Here is a 23715-nt window from a genome sequence, read left to right as displayed (position 1 = left end):
AAATGTCAAATCAACATTAGAGTGATAATGATGATGAAGTTTCTTCAAAAATAAATTTACTAAGTTAAATGGTTTGACCTATTTTTACCTTGAGAGTTGAGAGTGATTTTGTTGAAAAGATTGACAATTTGATAATCAATCAGAAAGCATATCTAGAGAGACCAGATTAGGTCGCTAAGTTTTACCCATTATAACAATAAATATCACATTAAAATAATTGGACTTGGATTACTATACATTAAAGTCACTAAAATATTTTTATCACATTAAAGTAATTAAATAATCTAGTATTCTATAACAGTAAAATCAGCAACTTTTACTCATTATAATAATAAAATTATCTTGACGGGTAAGTTTTGTTATTATAGTGGGTAGAATTCGGTAACTTTACAATGTAAAGTTCAGTTATTTTAATGCTACAAAAATAATTCAAAACTTTACTATTGTCGTGGGTAAAATTTAGGGACTATATGTGAATTTACCCCTCAAAATGAATAGGACGTTTTTGACTTGATCTTGTCAGTCGTTATTAGCTCAAGACTCTTCCGTTTTTGTTCTTATAAATTTCTACAAACAGATTCATTTAATTATGATATGAATGTGTGCTAATACTTTATTTACACATTTTTCAATTTATGAGTGCCAACATAAGTGGATGAAAAGAAATCAGCTAATGTTTACATTTATAATATCATATTCTCACATTTCAATTAAATTTAATAAATATTCTGTAGGGGGTAGACTTGTCGTAATTAAATTACAATTACATTGTTATTTTTGTTGCCAAACACCTAAATTTCACGTTTTCTAAAACGACGTTTATCACTATTTCTAAAAGTAGACCAACCTGGCAGATAAATTAAGTTAGCCTAAATAGTTGGTTTCGGTTGGCTGAGACATCAGATGTGAAATAAGCTTGTTCATCTAAGGAAATGTCGTTTGTATAAAATTCAGAGTTCTTACCGAAACATATAATTTATCGACTTTGCAAAAGGAAAAAAAGCAAGAAACTCCCTATCTCCACTACTTTTCTTAGGTTCCTTTCTTGTTAAATTAGCAACAAACTAATCATTGATAATCTACTATATACTATTCATCAATTTTCAAAACTCATTAACAAAACGTGACATAAAACTTCCCACACACCATCTATATATATATACATATACCTTGGTCATTGTTTTACCAAATAATAGCTAACAAATAAACATGGCATTGGATCCAATTGTTACCTCAAATTCAAGCGCCAGGAGATGGACAGAACGCATAAGCAATGCCCTGAAGAAAGAAGTTGCCATTGACTTAAATCTTCTTCCTCCTGTCTGTGTTCTTCAGGTGCCCAAAACACTAAGTGACCAAAAACCAGAAGCCTATACTCCTCAACTCATTGGCATGGGACCATATCACCATTTAAGGCCAGACCTATATCAAATGGAAAGGTACAAACTTGCTGCCATTAAGGAGATTCTTGAACCAGCTCAAATCCTCAATTTCAAGCACCTCTTGATCGACAAACTGAGAGAAAATGACCTCGTTGTTCGTGCTTGTCATAACCGGTTCATGGACATAGATGAGGAGACTTTAGCTTGGATAGTAGCCATAGATGGTCTGTTCTTGCTTAACATCCTTCGTTCATCGTATGACAATGTGCATGATCATCAGGAGATTATTGACACCATTTTCACCCGAGACCTCATGATGCTCGAGAACCAAATCCCTTTTTTTGTCTTGAAGCAAATCAGAAAGTTTCTCTGTCTATCTTCCCCTGAGGATAGAGAAGATAGCGAGTTAGTTTCCATGTTTAGGCGCTTTTGTGAAATGCATTCCCCACTTGCTTTGCCTACAAATGATCACTCTAAAAAAGTTCAAGGAACTCAGCCTTTTCATTTGCTTGATCTTATGTATCGTTTAATCCTAAATGATCGTGTAGATTATGCTTCTATTCCAATGGAAATGCCAGCCATCATTATCAAACATGACAATATAAATGAAGAAGAAGATGATGGTGATCATCAAGATCGAGATACACATGGAGGCATCATTCACAACTTCGAAACAATCTTGGAGGTCGTGGAGAATATAGGTCCCAGAAACGTGCAAAAAATTGTAAAGCCCATCGACCAGGTTGTAGCAAACATGCCATGGTCCACGATTTCCGGGCTATTTAGGAAAGGTACGCAAAGAAATGAAGACAAAGAGAATGAGATGATCACCATCCCATCAGCATCCCGATTATGGCATTGTGCGAGAATCAGATGCAGCCCCATCCATGAGGGTATCAGTAGGATTAAATTTGAACAAGCTGCTTCAACTTTGTACCTTCCTGTGATCACTGTGAATGCTGGTTCAGAAGTCATACTTAGAAACTTGGTGATCTATGAAGCTGCCATGTCCAAATCCAAGCTCGAATTTGCCAGATACATCAATCTAATGAATGGGATTGCAGATACTGCTGAGAATGTGAGGTTGCTAAAGCAAAATGGTGTTATCAAAGGGGATTTGACTGATAATGAAGTTGCCTGTTTGTTCAGTACTATGCAAATGTCATTTGTGAGGTCTAGTAGAAGTTCTAATGTGGAGATTGCCATGGAGGAAGTCAACAAGTATTATGACCAGATGCTAATAGTTAGGGCTCATAGAGGGTTGAAGAAAAACATCTACCTTTCTTGGAAATTTTTGACTGCTGCTTTGTCCATTTCCGTTGTGTTGCTGCTAATTTTCCAAACATTTTGCTCTTTATATGGCTGCCACAATGTTTGGGGCAATAGAAAGTAGAATGATCTCAATAAATCGATTCCTTGTGGGATGAATTTGTGTGGAAATTCCCCTTTTATTTGGATTTCAGTTAAATACAGTGACAGTGTAAAAAATAATTATATAATCATCGTAGTATATTATAACAAGTAAGTTACCATTTTATTAGATTACCCATTAATGCTATCACAGAAATTTATATGTAAATAAACACATTACAAGTGATTTGGTTGTGTAAATATGTTTTACATCGTTAGTGCATAAAACTTAAATCTAATTGTTTTGCTTGTGTAGTTTCTTGTCAAAGAATTCTTTCCCTGCCTCTCTTTCTCTTATCTAGTTAGTTGAGCTTATTTAATACCCATTTTTTCCTTTTCTTTAGGAGATCGTTACATGCACTCCTTTTTTTAACTTTATAAACAGACAAATTTACCAATTATGCTTTAATACTATTCTTTTGTGTAACGAAAGTATAATCTCACATTTTATCTGAATCATGAATTTGATAACAGCATCCACCATTTCAACTCCTTCAAAAGATTCTTTGCACAGGTAAAAAGAAAATAAACTTAAAAATAAAAATAACAAAAATTTGAAAAATATAATAAAGAAAGACAAGTTTAAGATAGGCTAGACAAAAAGTTTCTCTTATTTAATTTGTATTTTCTTGTTCCTTTTTGTCATTATTATTTATATGATGATGTAATTTAAAGAACTTGGATGACATGAATGGGTTACAAGCATGCCTCCAATAATAAGAAACTAAAATAAAAATGAGATAGAAACTTTACATAAAAGAAATGCAGAGGGGCATGGGGTTGCTACTTACCCTAAGTCAGCAAAGCTCTATCGAAGATAATGTTTCCCTGTGGTGCTTGGGATGTTGAACCTCTGGGATCCTGGAGCTTAATTTGAGGAAGCTAATCCCAAATGATGGCACTACATTCTTTCATCAATGCCACTCACGTTTCAAATTCAGTTAAAGCTCTACTTGACAAATCCAGACATATGCGGCTATTTCAAGATATGCTTCAACCAACAGGATGTTTATATGCAGCTATTTCAAGTGCAATAATTTGAAACAACCTATCATGTTTCTGCTTTTGAAACCTTTGAGGGAAATGTAATGTTGGTCGCTTAGTTTGTCCCTAGATTCCACTGACTACTTTTCTAATGGTCTTCCTTCTTCTTTTGTCACTCTTCACTTTTCTTCTCAACCTCATTCTCAAAAAAACTTCTCTTCTCAACCTTGGCTCCTTCTAATTCCTTTCCAGTTTTAGCAAGACGACATTGCCCCTGCCATCATTTCTTGGATTTGCCTCAGAATTACCAGGAAGTGCCCCCAATGGATGGATACTGATTGTAACGGCTATCTGCCTAACCTGGCTCCAATATACAAATGGAGGCAATATGACTTTGTATCGCAGAGTATGTCTTTGCCATGTATGCCTCTGTCTTTACCATGAATGGAAACACCTCTACTACAAACTCTTTGAGGACATATTCCGAAGATGGATTCTTGTCAACTTGTGGAGATAGTGGGATACCCTTTCTTGATTTTAAAAAATAGGTGGATTTGTAGGCATCACAACATTTGAAGTGCCCTGATTTCCACTCTATGAAAAACTGAAATGATTTCTCGCCCCAGCATTATAAATTTCGGAATATGTTAATTTGGCTCCTATTGAAGTTCTTCACATAATTCACCAAATCGGGTTTACCAAGCTTACTTCCAAGTTCCAATAGTGTGTCCATCTCCACATAGTGACAAACAAGAAGACTGCATTTCCTCCTAGGTGCACCACCTGCTGTACCCTTCATTATACTCCTAGTTTGCACAACAAAACCAAAGGTTTAAAGCTATCCATGGTAAAAATCCAAAATGAGGGCATCCTCTGCAATTCCTTATGGAACATGTTTCATTCCTCAAAAATACTATTCGATGCTACTTTCCCTGAGCTGCTTGAACATACCCTTGATGTACTCATGACAAATATACTATCACCAATAGTCTCTGCAGGAACATGCTCCATTCTCAAACTTATGGAACCTATTGGCATCTCTGACTAGAAGTATTTTCTTGAAAATCTTTGACAAACCCTTGATGTACTCGTGACAATCTCCACAAACTCTCAAGTTTTTAAAAACACGAATAGGCTTCCCCTCAATTTCATCCCCACCCGAAAGCAGTGCCAAACCAATTGCCAATTTCTCGCTGTGAAATCTCAGGCTCTCATCCTTCGTTTCTTCTTCAACATCGTGTAATGAAAAACTTACTTCTCGTGTGTAACCGAATTCATCTTTCATTTTCTTCTCCATCTTATACAAAAACTCATGGATAGCTTTTGTAAGTGGGTGTGTCTCATCTCTATTGTAGAAAAAGTGCATTTTCTTGTCAATCTCCACCCAACTTTGTCCTGCTTCTTTCTTTAAACCTTTTGCTTTCACCAGTCCTCTTAATCCCTCACATTCTTCCCACCGGCGGGCATCAGCAAAAATGTTTGACATCAAAACATAATTCACGGGATTATTGCCATCTAATTTCAAGAGAATCTCCCCAACTTCTCTTCCTATTTCAACATTCTTGTGCACTCTACATGTACTAAGCAGTGTCTGCCAAATGCCGACATTTGGTTTTAGCGGCATGTTCTCTATCACAACTTTAGCTTCTTTCAAGCGTCCTGCTCGACCTAGGATGTCAACCATGCAAGCATAATGCTCCACTGAAGGTTTTAAACGATTAGAATTGCATAGTTTTGAAAAGTATTCTTCACTTTCTTGAACTAGCCCTGAATGACTACAAGCTGTGAGCAGAGCTAAGTAGGAAACTTCATCAGGCTCAACATTATCCATATGCATTTTCTTGAATAATCCAACTGCTTCTAAGCCAAGACCATACTTCCCATACCCTGTAATCATAACTGTCCAGGAAATCACATTTTTATGTGGCATACCATCAAAAAGTGCTTCAGCTTCCTCTATTAAGCCACATTTGAGATACATATCAATGACTGAGTTCAATACTGATATGTCTAAACCTGCTGGTACTTTTACTGCACAGCAATGCAATTGTTTCCCAAGCTCAACAAGAGCAAAATCAGCAAAGATACCCATCATGCTTGACAGCACAAACCCATCGAATTCGATGCTACTTTCCCTGAGCTGCTTGAACAGGTCCATTGCTTCTGGTAGTTTGCCTTCTTGAGCATTTCCTACCATCAGCGTCGTCCATGATATTACACTTTTCTGTTCAAGTTGACTAAACAACTTCTGCGCTTCAAACAAGTTGCCTGATTTGACATACAAATCAATAAGCGCGCCGGCAATAACTTTCTGGCTAGAAACAAGGAATCCCCTTGTTATCAAAAAGCCATGAATTTGGCTTCCTTCACGGACTGCCTTAAAACCACTGCACGCCTTCAATGTGCTTGCAAACGTAAACTCGTCTGGCATTTCTCCTTGTTCTTGCATTTGTTTGAACAGAAACAAAGACTTATCACCAAATCCTCCAGTCGCGTACCCTGCTATCATTACATTCCAAGTTATAAGACTCCTTTCAGGCATTTCATGAAACATATTTTCAGCCTCACCAATTTTCCCACATCTTGAGTACATATCAATAATTGAATTGCCCACAACTGGATACTTTTCAAACCCACTTTTACCACACAACCCATGAATCTGTCGTCCATTCTCCAGAGCACCAATAGAACCACAAGCCTTTAAATTAGTCGATAAAGTGAATTCATTGGGTCTTACATTTGCAGAAACCATTCGAGAGAGAAGTAACAAGGATTCATGAGCATTACCCCGTTGTAAATACCCACACATCAAAGCTGTCCAAGAAACCACATTTCTTTCAAACATTTTGTCAAACACTGAGCGTGCCAATTTAATTCTGCTGCATTTCCCATACATGCCAATGAGATCATTGTTTATCATCAAATCAAATGCATAACCCATCCTCAATACAGCTCCATGAACTTGCTTTCCCACATCCAAAATCAAATTCTTAGAACAATTTCTTAGAAGTTCAGCCAACTTTTGCCTCTCCTTCATTACTACAATCGTACCTTGCTGCATATTCTTATCAGAGAGCTATAGCATTTTATTACTCAAATGACCAACAGAAACCTTCAAATCACTTACGACACTAAAAAAAATGTCTAAATATTTGTCATCTCATTGGAAACTCAGGAAATTGTCATTCCAAGTTTAGCTATTCAATGAAATAGGAATCAAATTTTTTATTGTACATTTTGCTTAGTTGACGGATACAGACTGTTCTAATTTCTTCGGCGACTTATAAATTTCGAACTTTTATTGTACTTTTCATTTAGTTGACAAATACAGACTGTTCTAATTTCTTGGGAGCACTAAGTAGCATTCACATATTGCGGTTTATAATTTGCACTCGCGTAATGTTTTATATGTTGTATTCATGATTGCGAGTTGTAAGTGGCATTCAGTTATTGCGACGTATAAGGCGTATTCACTTACTGCTATGTATAAGTCGCATTCACTGATTGGGATGTATAGGTCGCATTCGTTGATTGCGATCATGGATCGCATTAATTGATCGTGATTTTTCGCGTTGATTGCGATTAATAAGGCCATTCATGCCCAGCGTTCGCGTCGTGCGATTTATAAATCACATTCTCCTATTGCTATTTATAATTCACATTCATCTATTGCGATAGGTTGGATTCATGTATTGGGATTTATAAATCATATTTCATTTATAAGTCGCATGCATTGATTCCAATTTACAATTCGCATTCATATATAGTAATTTATAAGTTGCATTTACGAAGTCTTATTTAATACGATTTATAAGTCGTATTTGGTAATTTCGATTTTATAAGTCGCGTTTCGGTCTCGATTCACATTTCTAACTTCCGTAATAACACCGTAAATTTTCATTTCAAATTTTAACTCTTCCAGATAAAGAAGTGTAACTTAACTACTTTGATGCATATGTACTCAGTAATGCTTTATCACTTGAATTTTGTTGGACTATAATAAATATATACATTAAAGAATAACTCATTGCTCTATATAGAAAAAAAAAACTTTATTTTTGGATAAATTAAAAAGAAAACTTATAAGTAACTAATAAGGAAATATAAAATGAAAATAAAAAATGGGGTAAAAACTGAGGAATGTTTTAAGCGAACATAAATCACACTCAACAAATGCGGCTTATAAAATGCATTCTGCATATGCGACTTATAAAATGCATTCTGCATATGCGACTTATTGCTTTGCTTGTATTATTAACGACTTCTGTCTAATTTTTTCCATTGTACTTTGTCCAATAAATGTGTTTTGTTCTAATTTTATTAGGAGCTCGTAGTCTTCCAACTTACATGACGCAAAAAGAAACTACAGTAGAACCTCTCTAAATTAATACTTGGTAAATTAATAAACTCTCTAAGATAATATTTTTCTCGGGTCCCGACTTGGGCCAGTGGAAAAAATTACCGATTTCGATAAAATAATAAGATAATATATTTTCGGAAGTCCCCTATATAAATATATGGTCCATTAATATTATAAATTAATAATTCTTTAAATTACAAAAATATCTACGACAATTTAGTGAAATATGATTATAGTATTTTTGTTTTTTCTTAAAATTTAAATCTAGTTGAAGCTCATATCTAACTTTTCTTATTGAATCCAAAAGTTTCGGTATTGTCTTCTCGAACTGCACCAAAAAATTGTGAAGAGTTCTAGATGCGATAAGTGCTTCCTTACGCGTAACTGGTTCCAAAGGTATTTATCTTCTTCAACTTCATCATCAACATTGTTTTCTCCAATGGAATGATCTCTTTTGTACTCATATAGTGCTTTACGTGTTTGATCTTTCGTTGTTGATTTTGTAACACTTTTTAGATGAGAAGCTATTGTTGGGTACAGTTTGAAGAAATTTTCTATGTTGCTTATATAGTTTATTCTCTCACGATCATACATTGAATGTTTATAGTAAAAATACAATGAATAATATTTGATTATTAAGAAACAATGAACATTACAATGATTTATTAATTACAATGAACATTACAATGATTTATTAATTACAATGAATAAACAATGAACATTACAATGAATCATTTAATTAAAAAAATATATTACAATGAATCACAAATCATACATTGTACTTTATGTATAATGAATTTATTTTTTATATTAATTCAATAAATCTGATACATAAATTAGTAAGAAGGTTAATTTTGATGTAATTGAATCTCGAAAACACTTTTAAATTAATAAATATTAATTTATCGATTAAATAATACCTCTATAAAATAATTATATTTTATGGTCCCGATAATATTAATTTAGAGACGTTCTACTGTATTTTAAAATTTTAGTAGTATGATTTAATATTTCTCCACTAGGAATTAGATTAAATTATTACACAATGTTAATCCACTAATATGATCTTCCGACTCACATGATTTAAATTTTAATATACAATGTTATATGACAAAATAGTATTACAAGGAACTTCATATTTTCTCCCGTTTTCAAATAATTAGATAATTTCTCCTATAATAATATTTTACTAGTAAATGATTTGAACAAGTAAAATTTCAATTTAAAAAAAAAAAATTAAAAATTTAGTAGTAAGATCTTTAATTTGAAAAACTGTCTATAGAACATCGGGCTAACTGCAGAAACAGCATTGGTGTAAGCGAATCACACTATCATTTTCTAGTTCTGCCGTCCTCCATAATCAAGAGTCAAAGACTCAAACAACAAGACAACTAATACTAGTAATTCTTTTTTGTCTAGATTTTGTGCTGGCAACTCTGGATTTTCCGACAGCACCAAGCTCTTCGATTCTTCCTATGTATCCTTCTTCTCCGTCAATATCTCCCTTCCTTAATCTTGGAAAACGAAGAAACATTCTCAGAAACAGAAGCACAGCCCAAAAAGCTTTAACTGTTTCACAGATATATTGGTGGAGATATGCCCCGTTTATCATATGTTGAAGGTTTGGGTTTCGGGCTTCTCTTTATTGAATGAAAAGTTGTCATGCTCATTTTTTTTTTCTGCATTTGTTTTCATTTGGGTGCTAGATTTAGTGATATCTTTTTTTTTTTAAATGACAACGATGGTGTGCAGGCCAGCTTACGCGCAACTAATCTATCCACCGAGGATTAGACAGACAAATAGGAGAAAATCACATAGTATTTTTTTGCGTAGGTTGGGATTTGAACCTGAAACCTTATAGCTCTCTTCCCACTTCAACAACCACTAGGTTCTACTTTGATGGAAAGACAAATTAATGTTATAAAAGGGCAGCCCTGTGCATTAAGCTATCGCTATGTGCGGGATCCGGGGAAGGGCCGGACCACAAAGATCTATTGTACGCAGCCTTATCCTACATTTCTGCAAGAGGTTGTTTCCACAGCTTGACCCGTGAACTCCTAGTCACATGTCAGCAACTTTACCAGTTACGCCAAGGATGCCCTTCTAAAATTAATGTTATATTACTGTTTATTAATAAGAAGCATATCATAAAAATAGAATGCATATATTTTTAACTAAGAACCTAAGAATTACAGTGTCAGGTGCTATATAACGAATTTTTGTGTTTTCCAAATTTATATATTGCTTTCTACTTAAAAGGATTGTAGGAGTGCAGTTCAATTTAATAGACAGCATTCTTACAAGTGTCAGGTGCTAGAATGCTTATGTTTAGCTTGGCATAATATATGCACTTGCATAGTCTAGCTCTCTTCAGCTTTGATATATTAAATCTATACCGCTTCAACTTAGTTTTAGCTTGATTAAATTGTCCTTTGCGGATACAGTTATATCTCCATTACCATCAAGACGTGTGTTGCAGAACTCTGCATCTAAGCAGCCTTACTCGGGCTTGTTCTTTTTTCTTGGAAGCCTCGTTATTCTTATTATCCTGGTTGTTCTCATACTCATCCTATGCAAGTTTTTCAAACAAGGAAAACTGCGAGCTTTGATTAGTCGCACAGCTAAGCCTCCAGGTTTCACTGATGCTCTGTCGAATATATTAAATTTGTTATAGTTGTTCAGAATGAAATAGTACTAAAGCCTTTTTTTCAAATGTTACAGGCACGAGTGATGCCCTTAGTGTACATCTTCGTACAATAAGCTACTTTAACTTCCATACGTTGAAGAAGGCCACGAAGAATTTTCATTCAAATAACCTACTTGGAAGTGGTGGATTTGGTCCAGTTTACTTGGTATTAGTTTTCTGCAGCCTTTTTTTTTTTTTTTTTTTGTGTTAATGCTGATTACACTGTTTCTTACATGGATAAAGTTATAATTATGTATGAACTATCCTTTAGTCCCTTGGCTCTGTTATGAGATCTTGAGATATGAGACAGCATCTAAGGTTAATGTGTCTAAACACTTTTAAAAATGAGTCTAGAATCCCTTTTTTAATGCAGACTATACTGTATACATGATACTCTAAACAAGGTTTTGTTTTCCTTAGGGGAAGCTAGGAGATGGACAGTTGATTGCTGTCAAGAAGCTGTCTGTTGACAAATCACAGCAAGGGGAACGGGAGTTCCTTGCAGAGGTGCGACTGATAACAAGCATACAACACAAGAATTTGGTCCGCCTTCTCGGCTGTTGCTCAGATGGGGCTCAGAGGCTGCTCGTGTATGAATATATGAAGAATAGGAGCTTGGACCAAATATTATATGGTATTATATTTCTCTTTCCTATCGGACTTGTTATAAGTTCTTGCTTCTTGAGTTCTGAACTCGGATAGCTATAAGAATGAAAGGAGCCAAACGGATTGAGAAGTAGTGAATATAAGACATCAGAATGTCATTTTCTTTGCACCTTTATGCATCTGTATCACTCTTGAAACCCATATGTTCGTACCCTTGAATGATATCGTCATATTATATTCATTGTTGTGCTGCTTCTCATGGAGTATCATTACATCTTATTTGGGTTCAAGATTGAATGATAGATTGTAGACCCTTGCTTTCATTTATGAAAAAGTGAGTTCTGTGTGCTTTGACCTGAAAAGTTTTCACTACTTGGTTACCCAAGGTTTTAGAGCCGAATCTTTTTTGCTAGTTGTCTCCTACACTTTTGAGGACAAATTACAGTAGCTTGCAATTTCTTTTTCTTTATTCCACGACTTTTAATACTTCAACTTTGTGACACAAATTGTATATCTCTCGATAGTGGGTACCATGACTTGTAGTTCTCTTCCCCTCCCCCTAAAAGAAAGAAAACAAGAAGAAGAAATAGGAACTGGGGACTCAGCATTTCCGTCTGCTATAATTTCCATGAGACAGACAAAAACTACTGGTATAACATCCCCAGGGTTATGAATAGCTGCATGTACTTCTAGAATGTTCTTAATTTCTGAGTCTCTGGTCTAGCCTGGATTTCGGTTGTCATGTTTGCTTTTCACAGGAAAGAGTAATATATTCCTTAACTGGAAAACTCGGCACCAGATAATTTTAGGGATCGCAAGAGGACTACAGTATCTTCATGAGGATTCACACATTAGAATTGTCCACAGAGACATCAAAGCCAGCAATATTCTGCTGGATGACAAATTCCAACCAAGAATTGGAGATTTTGGCCTAGCGAGGTTTTTCCCTGAAGATCAAGCATATCTCAGCACTGCATTTGCTGGAACCTTGTAAGTGTTTTCTCACTTGAATAGTCTATTATGCTATCTCAAAATAACACATTTAACATAGAAGCTCTTTGGAAAGGGTGTGTTTGGTATGACTAGGGAACTTTCCTGATTAATCATTTCCTACTGCGTGGTCTTACATTGTTAGATATGTTCTCCTCGGAAAATATTTTATAGGGAAAAGAATTATCGCTTATAATTATCTCAACTTTACAACTTTTGTAGGCCTGGAACTGATTTTCTTCTACAAGGACCTCAACTCTTACTCTATACCACTTTTTTCCTACCAATACATAAGCAATATTATCAGTTGCTACTTACAACTATTACCAAAACTCTTCCAATATGCCCCATCAGAACCTTATTGTCTTTTCTGCTACCATATGCTGCCTATAATGCCCATCCAAATACTGTGAAAATTATTTAAAGAATAGTTTTCACTAGTAAAACATATTATTTCCTGTGGAATTTGTCAATGACAGTATCTCTAAGAAGGAAATGAGGTTGTGCTTTGCAGTAGTATCGGTCAGGTGTTTAAGTCACAGATTGACGGATTTACAATGTTCTTGCCAATTGCAAGTTACATTGGCATTCTCTCTCTCTCTCTCTCTCTCTCTCTCTCTCTCTCTCTCTCTCTCTCTCTCTCTCTCTCTCCCAAAATAGGAGGAGAGGGTTTAATATACCATATCTGCTATGAGAAGTAATTGCATTGTCACACTTAAACTTGGAGTTAATTGAAGTTTAATGAGGACATTGTTGATATATGTTAATAGTTGCTGGAATCTTTTAGAATTGATGGCTTCTTGCAATGAAATGACATATATGGAACCTAACAAGGCATCATTTTGATAACACTCCTTCCATAAAAACTAACTGTACTACTTCTTAGAACAGGGACAGGGGATTATGCAACTGCATCATATTAAGATAGTTTTATTTAGGGATACCTGTATCCTTAAGGGTGCAGCAAATGGAGTTAGCTTGATGACTTACGAGTTTTATTTAGGGATACCTGTATCCTTATGGCCAATACTTTAATGAACCAACTTCATCTTGTCAAAGTAGGTTCATGGGCTATTATCATGCTTTCTTCCACAGAATAAACTATAAAGAAATCTAAAAACTTACCGAGTGTTTTGCACCCAAGTGTGTGGTCTAGTGGTCAATGAAGTGGGTGCAAACCCTAGAGACCAGGGTTCAAAACCCAACAGAGACAAAAGCACAGGGTGATTTGTTCTTATCTGCATAAGCCTTGGTGGGCAGAGTTATGCGTTACTACTACAAAGGTGGCGGTGAAGCACTGTTACACATGTTATTCTTGAAATGAGATGTAATGGGAAAGTACAAGTGAGGTGTCCACAACTCAACACAAGTATTGGCAGCAAAGATTGAAGATATTGCTGCTGATGTAGGTTGCGCTTTGTGGTACCTTTTATTAGGGATGGGCTACATTAGATAGGATGACTTTCAGCAAGCGCAGTGGACTTCCTTGCTTATAATTTGTGATAGAGATGGTGCTATTGATCATGCACCGTGAAAAGTGAAAAAAAAAGATGACATGAAGAAGAAAGTATGAAATAGCACTAGGAAGCCAGATATAAATCTCGTAGATTACTCCTCTAAATTCAACTCCTAGTTGCTCCATTTCACAAATGATTATACTGTGCTGTTAGTCAAGCGTCGCTTTTACAATTTAATCCTCTTCGATTTGTTTTCTTTCACGTCTTCTAGAGAATTGAATTTAGCAGTTGCAGCTATAAGTATGATATTATTATATATACATGAAGAATAGAGAATTTATTTTGAGAAATCTTCTGATAAATTTATGAATGTTGCTAGATTACTATATTGTCCACAGAATGAAGTTCCATGCTAAACTTGTGCAAAGGGATTTTTCTATTCTTGTAAAATATTTTCATGTCTAAGCGTGCACAAGGAAAAATAAAGGTGACAAAAGCTCTTATTCCTGCATGACGTCAATCAGTACTGTATCCACTTGCTGTCTGTGCAACAGAGAAGCACCAGCAGAAAAAAATGTATTGCCAAATAACTGGAATTGTTAGCTCATACTCAAGAAAGAAAGAAAAAAGTAGAAGTGATTTTACAACTGTTCTCCGCAATCAAAATATGTGAAGACAAGTTTTAACAGTTGAGACAGTATTTTTAGTGTCGTATCTCACAAGATTGAAGCAGTTTGGCTTTCCTTCTCAACTCGGCCGTCTGCTATCTGTAAAAAACATTTTAGTGTTTTTGGATGCGCTCACCATGTGGGGAGAGGGGGTACTTTTTCATTTCATGAACTCCTTAAGCATTAATTTATAGACACGCATCAACACTTTTTATTATAAGGATTGGGTGATTTTATGTAATTTTCGGTATTTTGTATGTGCAGAGGTTATACAGCTCCTGAATATGCCATTAGAGGAGAATTGACTGAAAAGGCTGATATATACAGTTTTGGTGTTCTTGTGCTAGAAATTATCAGTTGCCGGAAGAATACAGATCTTTCTTTGCCTTCAGAAATGCAATATCTCCCCGAATATGTAGGCTGTCTACCTTTAATTTATGTTTTTGTTATCTTTTGATGAAACAGAAAAGGTTGTGTTTTTGAGATTGATTGTTCAAGTGCAGGCATGGAAGCTATACGAAAGGTCAAGATTAATTGATCTAGTTGATCCGAAGATGCGGGAAGATGGCATTGGGGAAAAGGATGTCATGCAAACAATATATGTGGCTTTCTTATGTCTTGAGCCGCATGCAAATTTAAGACCACCAATGTCTGAGATTGTTGCAATGTTGATACACAAGGTTGCAGTAGTTGAAACACCAACTAGACCAGCTTTCTTAGATCGAAAGAGAAGGAAGGACAATAAGCTTTCTTGGGATATTATAACAGATGGTTTTCCTTCTCCTCTGCAGAGTGATTCACCATCAAAGTAAGGGTGCTGTACGTCTTCCGCTGGAAGCTAAATCATTGAATATGGTTGATCCTGATTCTTTTTATCTTTTGTGTTGTCAATAGTATTTGTACATGTATATGTAGATAAGAATACAGCCAGTGTATTAGTATAGGAAATAAGTTAATATGATTGCAAAGTGTTTTTGGTGATTGAAACTGCATCGTGAATGTAATTTGTTGATGAGGAAGTTTTACTTTGTCAGCAATTTTTTGGGAGTTTTCCTTCTCTTGCTGAATTATTTGTCTACAAATGCTTTAGTTCAGAAGAATAAGAGCAAGGAAAGGAATACCGTCTAGTAAAAATAAGGAGAGAAGGGAAAGGAATATCATTTTTCTATTTTTGGTTCAACCAAAATAGTAGAAGGAAAGAGCTAACGGGTTTGGCTCAATTTTGAAGGGAGGGTCTTCGTCCCACCCTTTAGATTACATTCTATGTATATCAGAATAATATTTAATACAGAAAAAATAATTTTTTTGAATAAAATCCTTTCACAATATTAATTAGTAGACATAAATTTTAAAAATGAACGTTATACATAAGATATAATAAGATATTGTAGGTTATTAAGTGTGTTTCATTGTACTATATTTTTCTGATTATCTAAAATAATTTTAAATTTTATGATTTTTCTCCCTTAATTTAGATTAACTTTTCTTTGCAAATATGAAAACAACATAGAAATATGGGGTTAAATAATGATTTTTAGTATGGTCATAACCTTGTAAATGGTTTAGATGTTTTAGTTAACGCAATATTAATGGTTATAGTAAATTTTTGTCTCGAAAATGTATTACTCCACTAATGGAGACTTAACTAATAGCCTGTTTTGGCCAAGCTTTTTTTTTGGGCCAAAAGTGTTTTTTTTTCCTTCCAAAAGCACTTTTGGTCAAAAATTGAGATGTTTGGTCAAGCTTTTGGAAAGAAAAAAAGTGTTTTTGAGGAGAAGCAGAAGCATTTTTAGAGAACCAGAAAAAGTAGTTTATCTCCAAAAGCACTTTTCTGAGAAACACTTTTGAGAAAAATACACTTAGAAGTAGTTTTCAAAAGTTTGGCCAAACACTAATTACTGCTCAAAAGTGCTTTTCAAATTAATTAGCCAAACACAAAGTGGTTCTCACCAAACGCACTTTTTTAAAAAGTACTTTTGAGAAAAACACTTCTCGAAATAAGCTGATTTTAAAAGCTTGGCGAAACATGCTATAATACTCCCTCTGTTCACTTTTACTTGTCCACTATGGACTTTGCACACCCCTTAAGAAATGAAGTGCATAATTTACCATGATACCCATATTAATTGATGCATACTTTTAATGGATTTGAGAAAATAATTTGAAATGAGTAATTAATATTGTGGGTATAAAAATAAAAGAAATTATTTTCTCTTGATATGCTAAAAGTCACAAGTAAAAGCGAAAATCTATTTTTAGAATAATGGACAAGTAAAAGTGAACGGAGAGAGTACATACGAAAAGTTATGCATGCCCCCATAAAGTGAGAGTTTAAGTTTTTATACTACAAGATTAAGTTAATTTATCAAAACTGATAAAATAACATGGAAAATAGAGCAATAACTTTCTCTAATAAATTAAATTGCACTAATAATATAAAAATTATTTAAATGAAATTAAAACTAAGAGTTATAATGTACCACCAATAGAAGGAACCTAAAGTGTGTTTATTCCAAAAAGGAAAAACAAAAACAAGAAAGGAAATAAGGGAACATTGAGAGAGAGAGAGAGATGAATGGAAGAATAGCTTTTTATTCTTTCAACGAGCAATTAATGGAGTTTGGTGAGGCTTCTGTTGTAAAGATGTTGATATATCATTCTCTCCCCCCTCGTTCTTCTGTATACATACTTTACTTTTCCAAATGACTATAAACCTGGCAACGCGCAGCTTCAAATGTTTTCTCTCAATATAATTAACTGACTCTTCTTCTCCCCATTCCTTTTGCTCCCAATATATATATTTTTCATATGTAAAGTCACTTTCACTTGAGCTCCATTTTAATTTCCTTTCTATGATGAAATCTCATCATCTGCTTTTCTTTGTGGTACTTATTCTTTATCAAGCTTTGGCAAATATGGAGTACTCTAGAGTTATGGCAAGAGAAATATTTTTCAACAAATTAGTTAAACCAACTATGAGTTATGAATTAGCTACAGAAAGTAAAAGCCAAAATTTGATTAAAGTTCATTTCTCAAGGTACTTCTCCAATGGCAGCAGCTTGACGAAAAATAAGAATAACATTGGCAATGGTGATGATAAAAGAATGGTTCCTACTGGACCTAATCCTTTGCATAACAGGTAACAGTGGGATTTTAATTTTTTGCTTCTTGTTCTGTTGAAAATGGGAGAAGTTTTTGAGTTTTAGGCAAGGAAGATCGATCGAATGGGTAATTCTGAGTTGGTATGTCGAAAAGTCAGAATTTGTTATGGACTATATATCTTGTATTCTGGCATGGTCAGTTGATTGTAACTATATGTAGGAATATCTACCTTTTTGTTTTTTTCCTTCTTTTATAAGTATGCTTTGATCTCATCTTCAAATCCCTATTTTACTTCTTTTAGTGTGTACATTCCTTTAAAAAGAAAAAATAGTATTCGTCTAAGATCAGGTTTTGTCTTCTATGTAACGGCATCAGAACTACAAGTTTAGAGTGTGTTAAATTTTGATTTTTGACAATTAACACTTAGGTTCATTAATTTTTTGGCAGATTATACCGTGTTTTTCTTTTTTATACTAGTTAAATTCACAGTAAAAATATACTCGTCGTTCAGGTATACAAAGAGAATGCCAGGTATTTTATATATATATACACACACAAGAGAGTGGCTACATATGCAGCATTTTAATCTCATTTTTACCGATTTATATACGATATGGTCACCAGTTAATTAGGTTTGGTCTCAATTTCTTTATATCAAGTCAAATTAAGGAACCAACAACAATGCAATATAGAATAACGTGCCTAAATGTTGCATCTGTTGATGATGCAACGAAATAGAAAGATTTGTAAAATAAATTCTCTAAGTAACTAATTATTAATCATGGACAGTTTTTATCTTTCAGCGTCTGAAATGAAGCATCAACTTCACCTGTACAAAGAAAATTCTTCGTTTCAAAAATAAACAGAGGAAACGATAAACCTCAAGAGTATCCACTAATATTGTTATTAGGAAAGCAAACTTTTTTGAGGAAATTTTTCGACAGTACTAAAGTGGAGAAACAAAAAGAAATGGCAAGTCTTCTTTTCTCAACTATCAGAATTTCTTTGTTACGTTATTTTCATGCTTGTTGACTTATGTTCTATTTTATTTTTTCTGACAACGATATTTTCTAATTTCTGACATAAATTAGCAAGTCAAATTTCTTTAATTGTCAAATTATGAAGTACTATGTTTTTTAGAGAAACAAAAGTATAGATAATCTTTGTGAGTTTCAAACGAATAAATAGTTTTCTTGAAAAGTATAAAGCGAAGAGAAGCTCCTTTTGACACATCGAATCTTGATCCCTTACAAATGCTTTGACAGGGATATGAATTCCCAACAGGGAATCAGCATTCAATTTCTATTCTACAGATAAAACACAACAAAAAATAATTAATGTAACCATTTTTCTCCCAAAGTGATGAAAATTTAATGTTCTCTGCTGCATACCCACCGCCCATTACGTCCATGCATGCATGCTCTCTCTGCAATCCCACCTCCCTTTTTACACAAAGTCTTTTTGCTTTATAAATATTTCCTTGGGACTCGAGTTCAACTGTTGACAAGTCTAAGTAAGCCTTTGGATATAAAAATTGTGATTTTTGAAAATAAAATGGTATTTGGAGTTAAGTTAAATAATAATATTTGAAATTATATTTGGACATTGCATTACACTTGAAAAAATATTGCAGTTTGATTATTTTTTAAAATCATTTTCGAAAAATCTTCAAAAAATTACAATATGGGCAAACACATTTTTGGAAGAAAAAATATCCGAAAGAAAGGAAAAAAAATCTGAACAAACGGGTTCTAAATAAATTGGAGCAAGAAAAAGAAAATACAATGACTTTCTTATCTTTTAGTTCTAGTTTATAAGAAAGTATCAAGATTTTCTTCAGAGTTAATTATTCATTCTTACTTTTTATTTACCCTAAAATTGGATAACAATTAAATTTATATACGGTTTTAAAGATACGTGATTTGATTCAACATGAATAGTTAAGAATATCAGATAAACGAATTAAAGACGAAATAAACGATCAAACCAATTATAATGTTATGGCCAGACGTAAACCTATATTGAACAGTCCTAGCTCGTCCTCGATCGGACCCTCGATTCATGAATGAAGAACAAGATAAGTGAACAAGAACTTTATCAATAACTAAAAGGCAAAAAAATAAACTTGTATTGCTTTGGTTTGCGTGTTACATTGTGTGCTACAAAAAAAAATTCCCTTTATATAGTTGGCGAGTTTCATCCTTAGTATATGTCTAAAAAGGGTAACTTTTTTCTCGTTAATTACTGATTCATAATCGATATTGAGCGAGATCCGTGTTGTGATATTCGATTGGGTGCGAATATCACAACCCTCTATCTGTCATGCGTAACCGTTTACCGTATTTCTCGAGGTCTTAGAACTCATTCTTGGCCCGGAGTGCGTCGCTTTATCATACCCGATGGCGGGCATATCGTTCACTCTTCCTCGATCTCGATACGAGGGGTTTCTAACCTCGATTATAATCTTGTGCATCCGTGCCCTTCTTCCACTTTTTCACCGGAAAATTGGGGTAGACATTACCCCCAATTTTACCCGTATATAGATAGTCCCCTCATTTTTCGAAGAGTAGGTTTACCGAAACGACGGAAAGAGATAGATGAACCCCGGTTCCTTCCTTCGTACGTTACAACCGACATGACAGGTAATTCGTAATGTCCCATTAGTCGCGTCGTTCTGACTTCGGACACGTGTCAGTCACCGATTCACTGTCCTCGATAAAAGCTTTGACCCTTTCTCACTTCTTCCACTTTCCGATTCTAGAATTTACCCTCGAACTTTCTAATTGGTTTTAACTTCTCCTAATCTTCATACATTGCTCCTTCAACCTTCATATCTTCATCTTCAATCCTCATACATTTGCTTTGGATCTTCAACCCAGATATTCATACCTTCATACCATCTTCAAACCTTCATATTTTCCTTCTAACCTTAATATCTTTCTTCAAACCTCCAAGTCATTGAGTCAGCAGGATGCTCCTTCATCTTCCCACCCGGCCACACATGTTAAGGTGGCCATTCCCGAGGTGGCTCAGGAGCCCCCCCATGAAGAGATTCATACCCGAGGGATGCTCTATCGGGAACAACTTCAACGTCGAGAAGGGCTCTAGTCAACAGGACCGAGGCGAGGGAGCATGAATATACATATGCTCCATTATCGAAGAAACTATACCCATAGTCTGAGCGGACTGTAACTGGGAAAGTAAAGACGTGGTCGTCCCCGGGACCGATGATGACATCATTACTCACGTGGAGGGGTATTTAAGTATTTACACTTACCTCTTCACGCTTGCCCTGGTGGACCCCATAGTTCTTGCTTTTTGCAAAAGGTATGAGGTGTGCCTAGGGCAAATCCACCCATCGTTTTGAAGGACCGTGATCCTCTTACATTATTTCGTGAACACTACTGAATCCCCTTGATTCACCCTCGACCACATAATACGCTTATACAGTTCCCGAATCTTCTGAGGGGGGCTGATTAAGCTCGTCCACCGAGCAAGCAAGGCTCCGTTCTCGAGCATTGACGAGGACCGAGATCTAGGATGGCAGGGGAGGTTCCTTCGGGTGAAAACCGAAGACCTCATACCTTCCGAGTTTCTGTCATTCGCCGAGAAGTGGAACGTATCTCGTAAGTACTTTCCTTCTCGAGTATTTGTCATTTCTTTTTGTTCTTTCTCTCATTGCCTATGTTTGTTGCCGTGCAGCTATTGCCCAAGTTCCTAATGCAATTCCTCACTTTAAGGAGTGCATCGAGGGGGTCTACAAATAGATGGCGTACTCCGAGCGCGCATGGAGCAAGCTCTCGAAGGGAAAATGGGAGGCCCATTCCCACAGTGAGGTTCTTTCTTAAATAATTACCACCATGTTTTTAGCTTACACAATGCAAACCCTTTCTCCTTTCTTAAAGGTTTGCCTAAGACCACCGAACTTAGGCCGTTGGATGAGGACGAGGATCTGTCCTCGCTTGCCGAACCCTCCATTTCGGGACAACATGGGGCTATCGCGAAGGAGGAGGAGAAGAAGAATAACAAGAAAAGAAAGTCCTCGGGTTCCCCGGACGTCGAGGCGAAGAAGAATAAGGTGACCATCCGTGTCCGGAAACCCCAAAAGAGCACCAAGTCGATTCCCTTTACCGGCTCAGGGATGAGCCCGAGGACGATGACCTTTTTATTGCTCATGGGTCGACCCTCAACGAGGGGGAGCAGGCGACGAACGGGAAAGAGGACCAAGAGGTCGATACCCCTCTAATTCAGGAACCAGAGGGAGAGTCGGGGGTTGTGCCCCCCGGGAAGTCACACCTGTCTTGAAGGAGGCGGCCGGTGTCATTGACATCATGGAGACACCCTCCTACACCGATTCCATGCTCGAAGAGGCCCAAACGGGCAAAAGAGAAGTCAAACGAGGTGGCGCAGGGACCAGAAGGCGCCCTCAACACGTTCTTTAACGGCATGGATATGGCTGCACTGGAGGATATTTCTGGGCTTGGTCACCTGGAAGTAGGGGTGTACATGTGGCGGTTTGGTTCGGGTTTTTATTAAACCAAAATCAAACCAACTATGTCGGTTTACTAAATTTATAATCAAATCAAACCAATATAAACTCGATTTTTGTCCGTTTTTCGGTTTATGCTTGAAAAAGAGATCAAATAATCACCAATTGTCCGCATGATTACTATTCATTAAAATATATGAGGAATAGCTATTGTTCGTATGAATCATAATTCCATGATCTTCCATAATAGAAAATGACAACAAACATGTGATAAACCAAAACTACAACCCAACTTATAGTTCCACAAAAATTATTAAGTTAATTAAAGTTGGCCAAAATAAAAGTTAGAAATAAGCAGCAAGTAGCCAAGCACCATGAATAGGTTGACACTATTTTGTTTAACTGAAGTTCTGAACTAATCAATACTCAAAAGGTCACCTGGACATTCTGGAAAAAAATAGCTACATGTTAAACAATATAAAGATAGAATCAAATTCATTACGAATTAAATATATAAAATTACCTTCTTCAACTTGCTCAATTTTCTTAATTTCTTCTAGATAGTCTTGAAGCTTGCATTCCTTAGGTGACTGTAAGAATACTTTATAATAGCATTTCGAACATTAAAAAATTCATGGAAGAATGCATTCGAAGTAACTTATAAGCTTCCTGAAAATTTTAAAATGGTCTGGTAAAAAACATTAAGGAACGTGATAAAAGCTTTCACAATCTTCCAATCATCAGCATATGGATGTCCTTTTGTTACCTCTCGACAATACTTTTGGTACTTATGGTCATCCACGTACATTCTTGTAAAGGCATTTTCAAATTTCACAATTGTATCTAACATTGTATATGTAGAGTTCCACCTAGTCTCAACATCAAAACTCAAAATACCGTGATTGTCTATCTTAACTTTCTCAACATGTGACTTGAAAGAAGCAAACCTTGAAGAGGAAGACTTGACATATTTTACTGCATTTCTAATACGAGAAATGGGCTCAATTTGTTCATCTAACCCATCTTTTACAATCAAGTTCAAAATATGTGCATTACATCTAACATGTAAAACTCATTTCCCAATATTACTCATTTCCTGTCATCAATACGTGCCTTCAAATGCTTAATAGCAGCATCATTCATACTTGCATTATCTAGCGTCACCGTAAATAAGTTCTCAATACCTCACTCTAATGTACAAGCTTCAATACTCTTAGCAATAGTCTCTCCCTTGTGATCTGGTATTTGAAAAAAGTTAAGTATCTTCTTTTGTATATTCCATTCATCATCAATCCAATGGGCGGTGACAACCATATAAGTAAAATTTTGGAGTGATGATCATGTATCACTAGTAAGACATACATGTTGGTTCTTGATAAGTTTTTTCTATTTTTCTTTCTCCTCTTGATAAATCTTCAAACAATCTCTAGCCACAGTTACACGAGAAGGTAATTCAAAATTAGGCAAAGCCTTATCCATTAACTTTTGAAATCCTTCTCCCTCAATAACTTTAAATGGTTGCTCGTCAATAATAACAAATTCGGCAATTGCCCTCCTAATATCCTCCACATTATACACTAC

The 23715-nt window shown here is 35.4% G+C and overlaps 3 protein-coding genes across 3 annotated transcripts; 2 read left to right on the top strand and 1 right to left on the bottom strand.

Annotated features, from left to right (window-relative positions):
• The first annotated feature begins 1209 nt into the window (after window positions 1-1209).
• Window positions 1210-2775, top strand: LOC104108197 (putative UPF0481 protein At3g02645). The gene has a single exon (XM_009617180.1). It carries the CDS (start codon window positions 1210-1212, stop codon window positions 2773-2775), a length of 1566 nt encoding a protein of 521 aa, XP_009615475.1.
• Window positions 2776-3488: 713 nt separating this feature from the next.
• LOC104108192 (putative pentatricopeptide repeat-containing protein At3g15130) lies at window positions 3489-7209 on the bottom strand. Its single transcript, XM_009617176.4, has one exon. It carries the CDS (start codon window positions 6835-6837, stop codon window positions 4756-4758), a length of 2082 nt encoding a protein of 693 aa, XP_009615471.1. The 5' UTR covers window positions 6838-7209; the 3' UTR covers window positions 3489-4755.
• A 2233-nt stretch (window positions 7210-9442) lies between these two features.
• LOC104108193 (probable LRR receptor-like serine/threonine-protein kinase At1g56140) lies at window positions 9443-15579 on the top strand. The gene is made up of 7 exons (XM_070188564.1): window positions 9443-9757; window positions 10581-10769; window positions 10858-10988; window positions 11243-11456; window positions 12187-12418; window positions 14808-14958; window positions 15047-15579. The coding sequence occupies exons 1-7, from the start codon at window positions 9733-9735 to the stop codon at window positions 15353-15355; spliced, it is 1251 nt and encodes a 416-aa protein (XP_070044665.1). The 5' UTR covers window positions 9443-9732; the 3' UTR covers window positions 15356-15579.
• Window positions 15580-23715: the final 8136 nt, after the last annotated feature.

Source organism: Nicotiana tomentosiformis, chromosome 11 (genome assembly GCF_000390325.3).
Source record: "Nicotiana tomentosiformis chromosome 11, ASM39032v3, whole genome shotgun sequence".
NCBI lineage: Eukaryota > Viridiplantae > Streptophyta > Magnoliopsida > Solanales > Solanaceae > Nicotiana > Nicotiana tomentosiformis.
This window is presented reverse-complemented; position numbering and strand designations above follow the sequence as displayed.

What these genes read in the sequence shown, in the direction of transcription:
- LOC104108192 (XM_009617176.4), bottom strand. Translation starts at nt 6,837, where the DNA reads ATGCAGCAAGGTACGATTGTAGTAATGAAGGAGAGGCAAAAGTTGGCT.
- LOC104108197 (XM_009617180.1), top strand. Translation starts at nt 1,210, where the DNA reads ATGGCATTGGATCCAATTGTTACCTCAAATTCAAGCGCCAGGAGATGG.
- LOC104108193 (XM_070188564.1), top strand. Translation starts at nt 9,733, where the DNA reads ATGCCCCGTTTATCATATGTTGAAG. An exon ending in CCGTTTATCATATGTTGAAG is followed by an intron (nt 9,758 to 10,580) that starts GTTTGGGTTTCG and finishes TTGCGGATACAG; the next exon opens with TTATATCTCCATTACCATCA. An exon ending in TCGCACAGCTAAGCCTCCAG is followed by an intron (nt 10,770 to 10,857) that starts GTTTCACTGATG and finishes CAAATGTTACAG; the next exon opens with GCACGAGTGATGCCCTTAGT.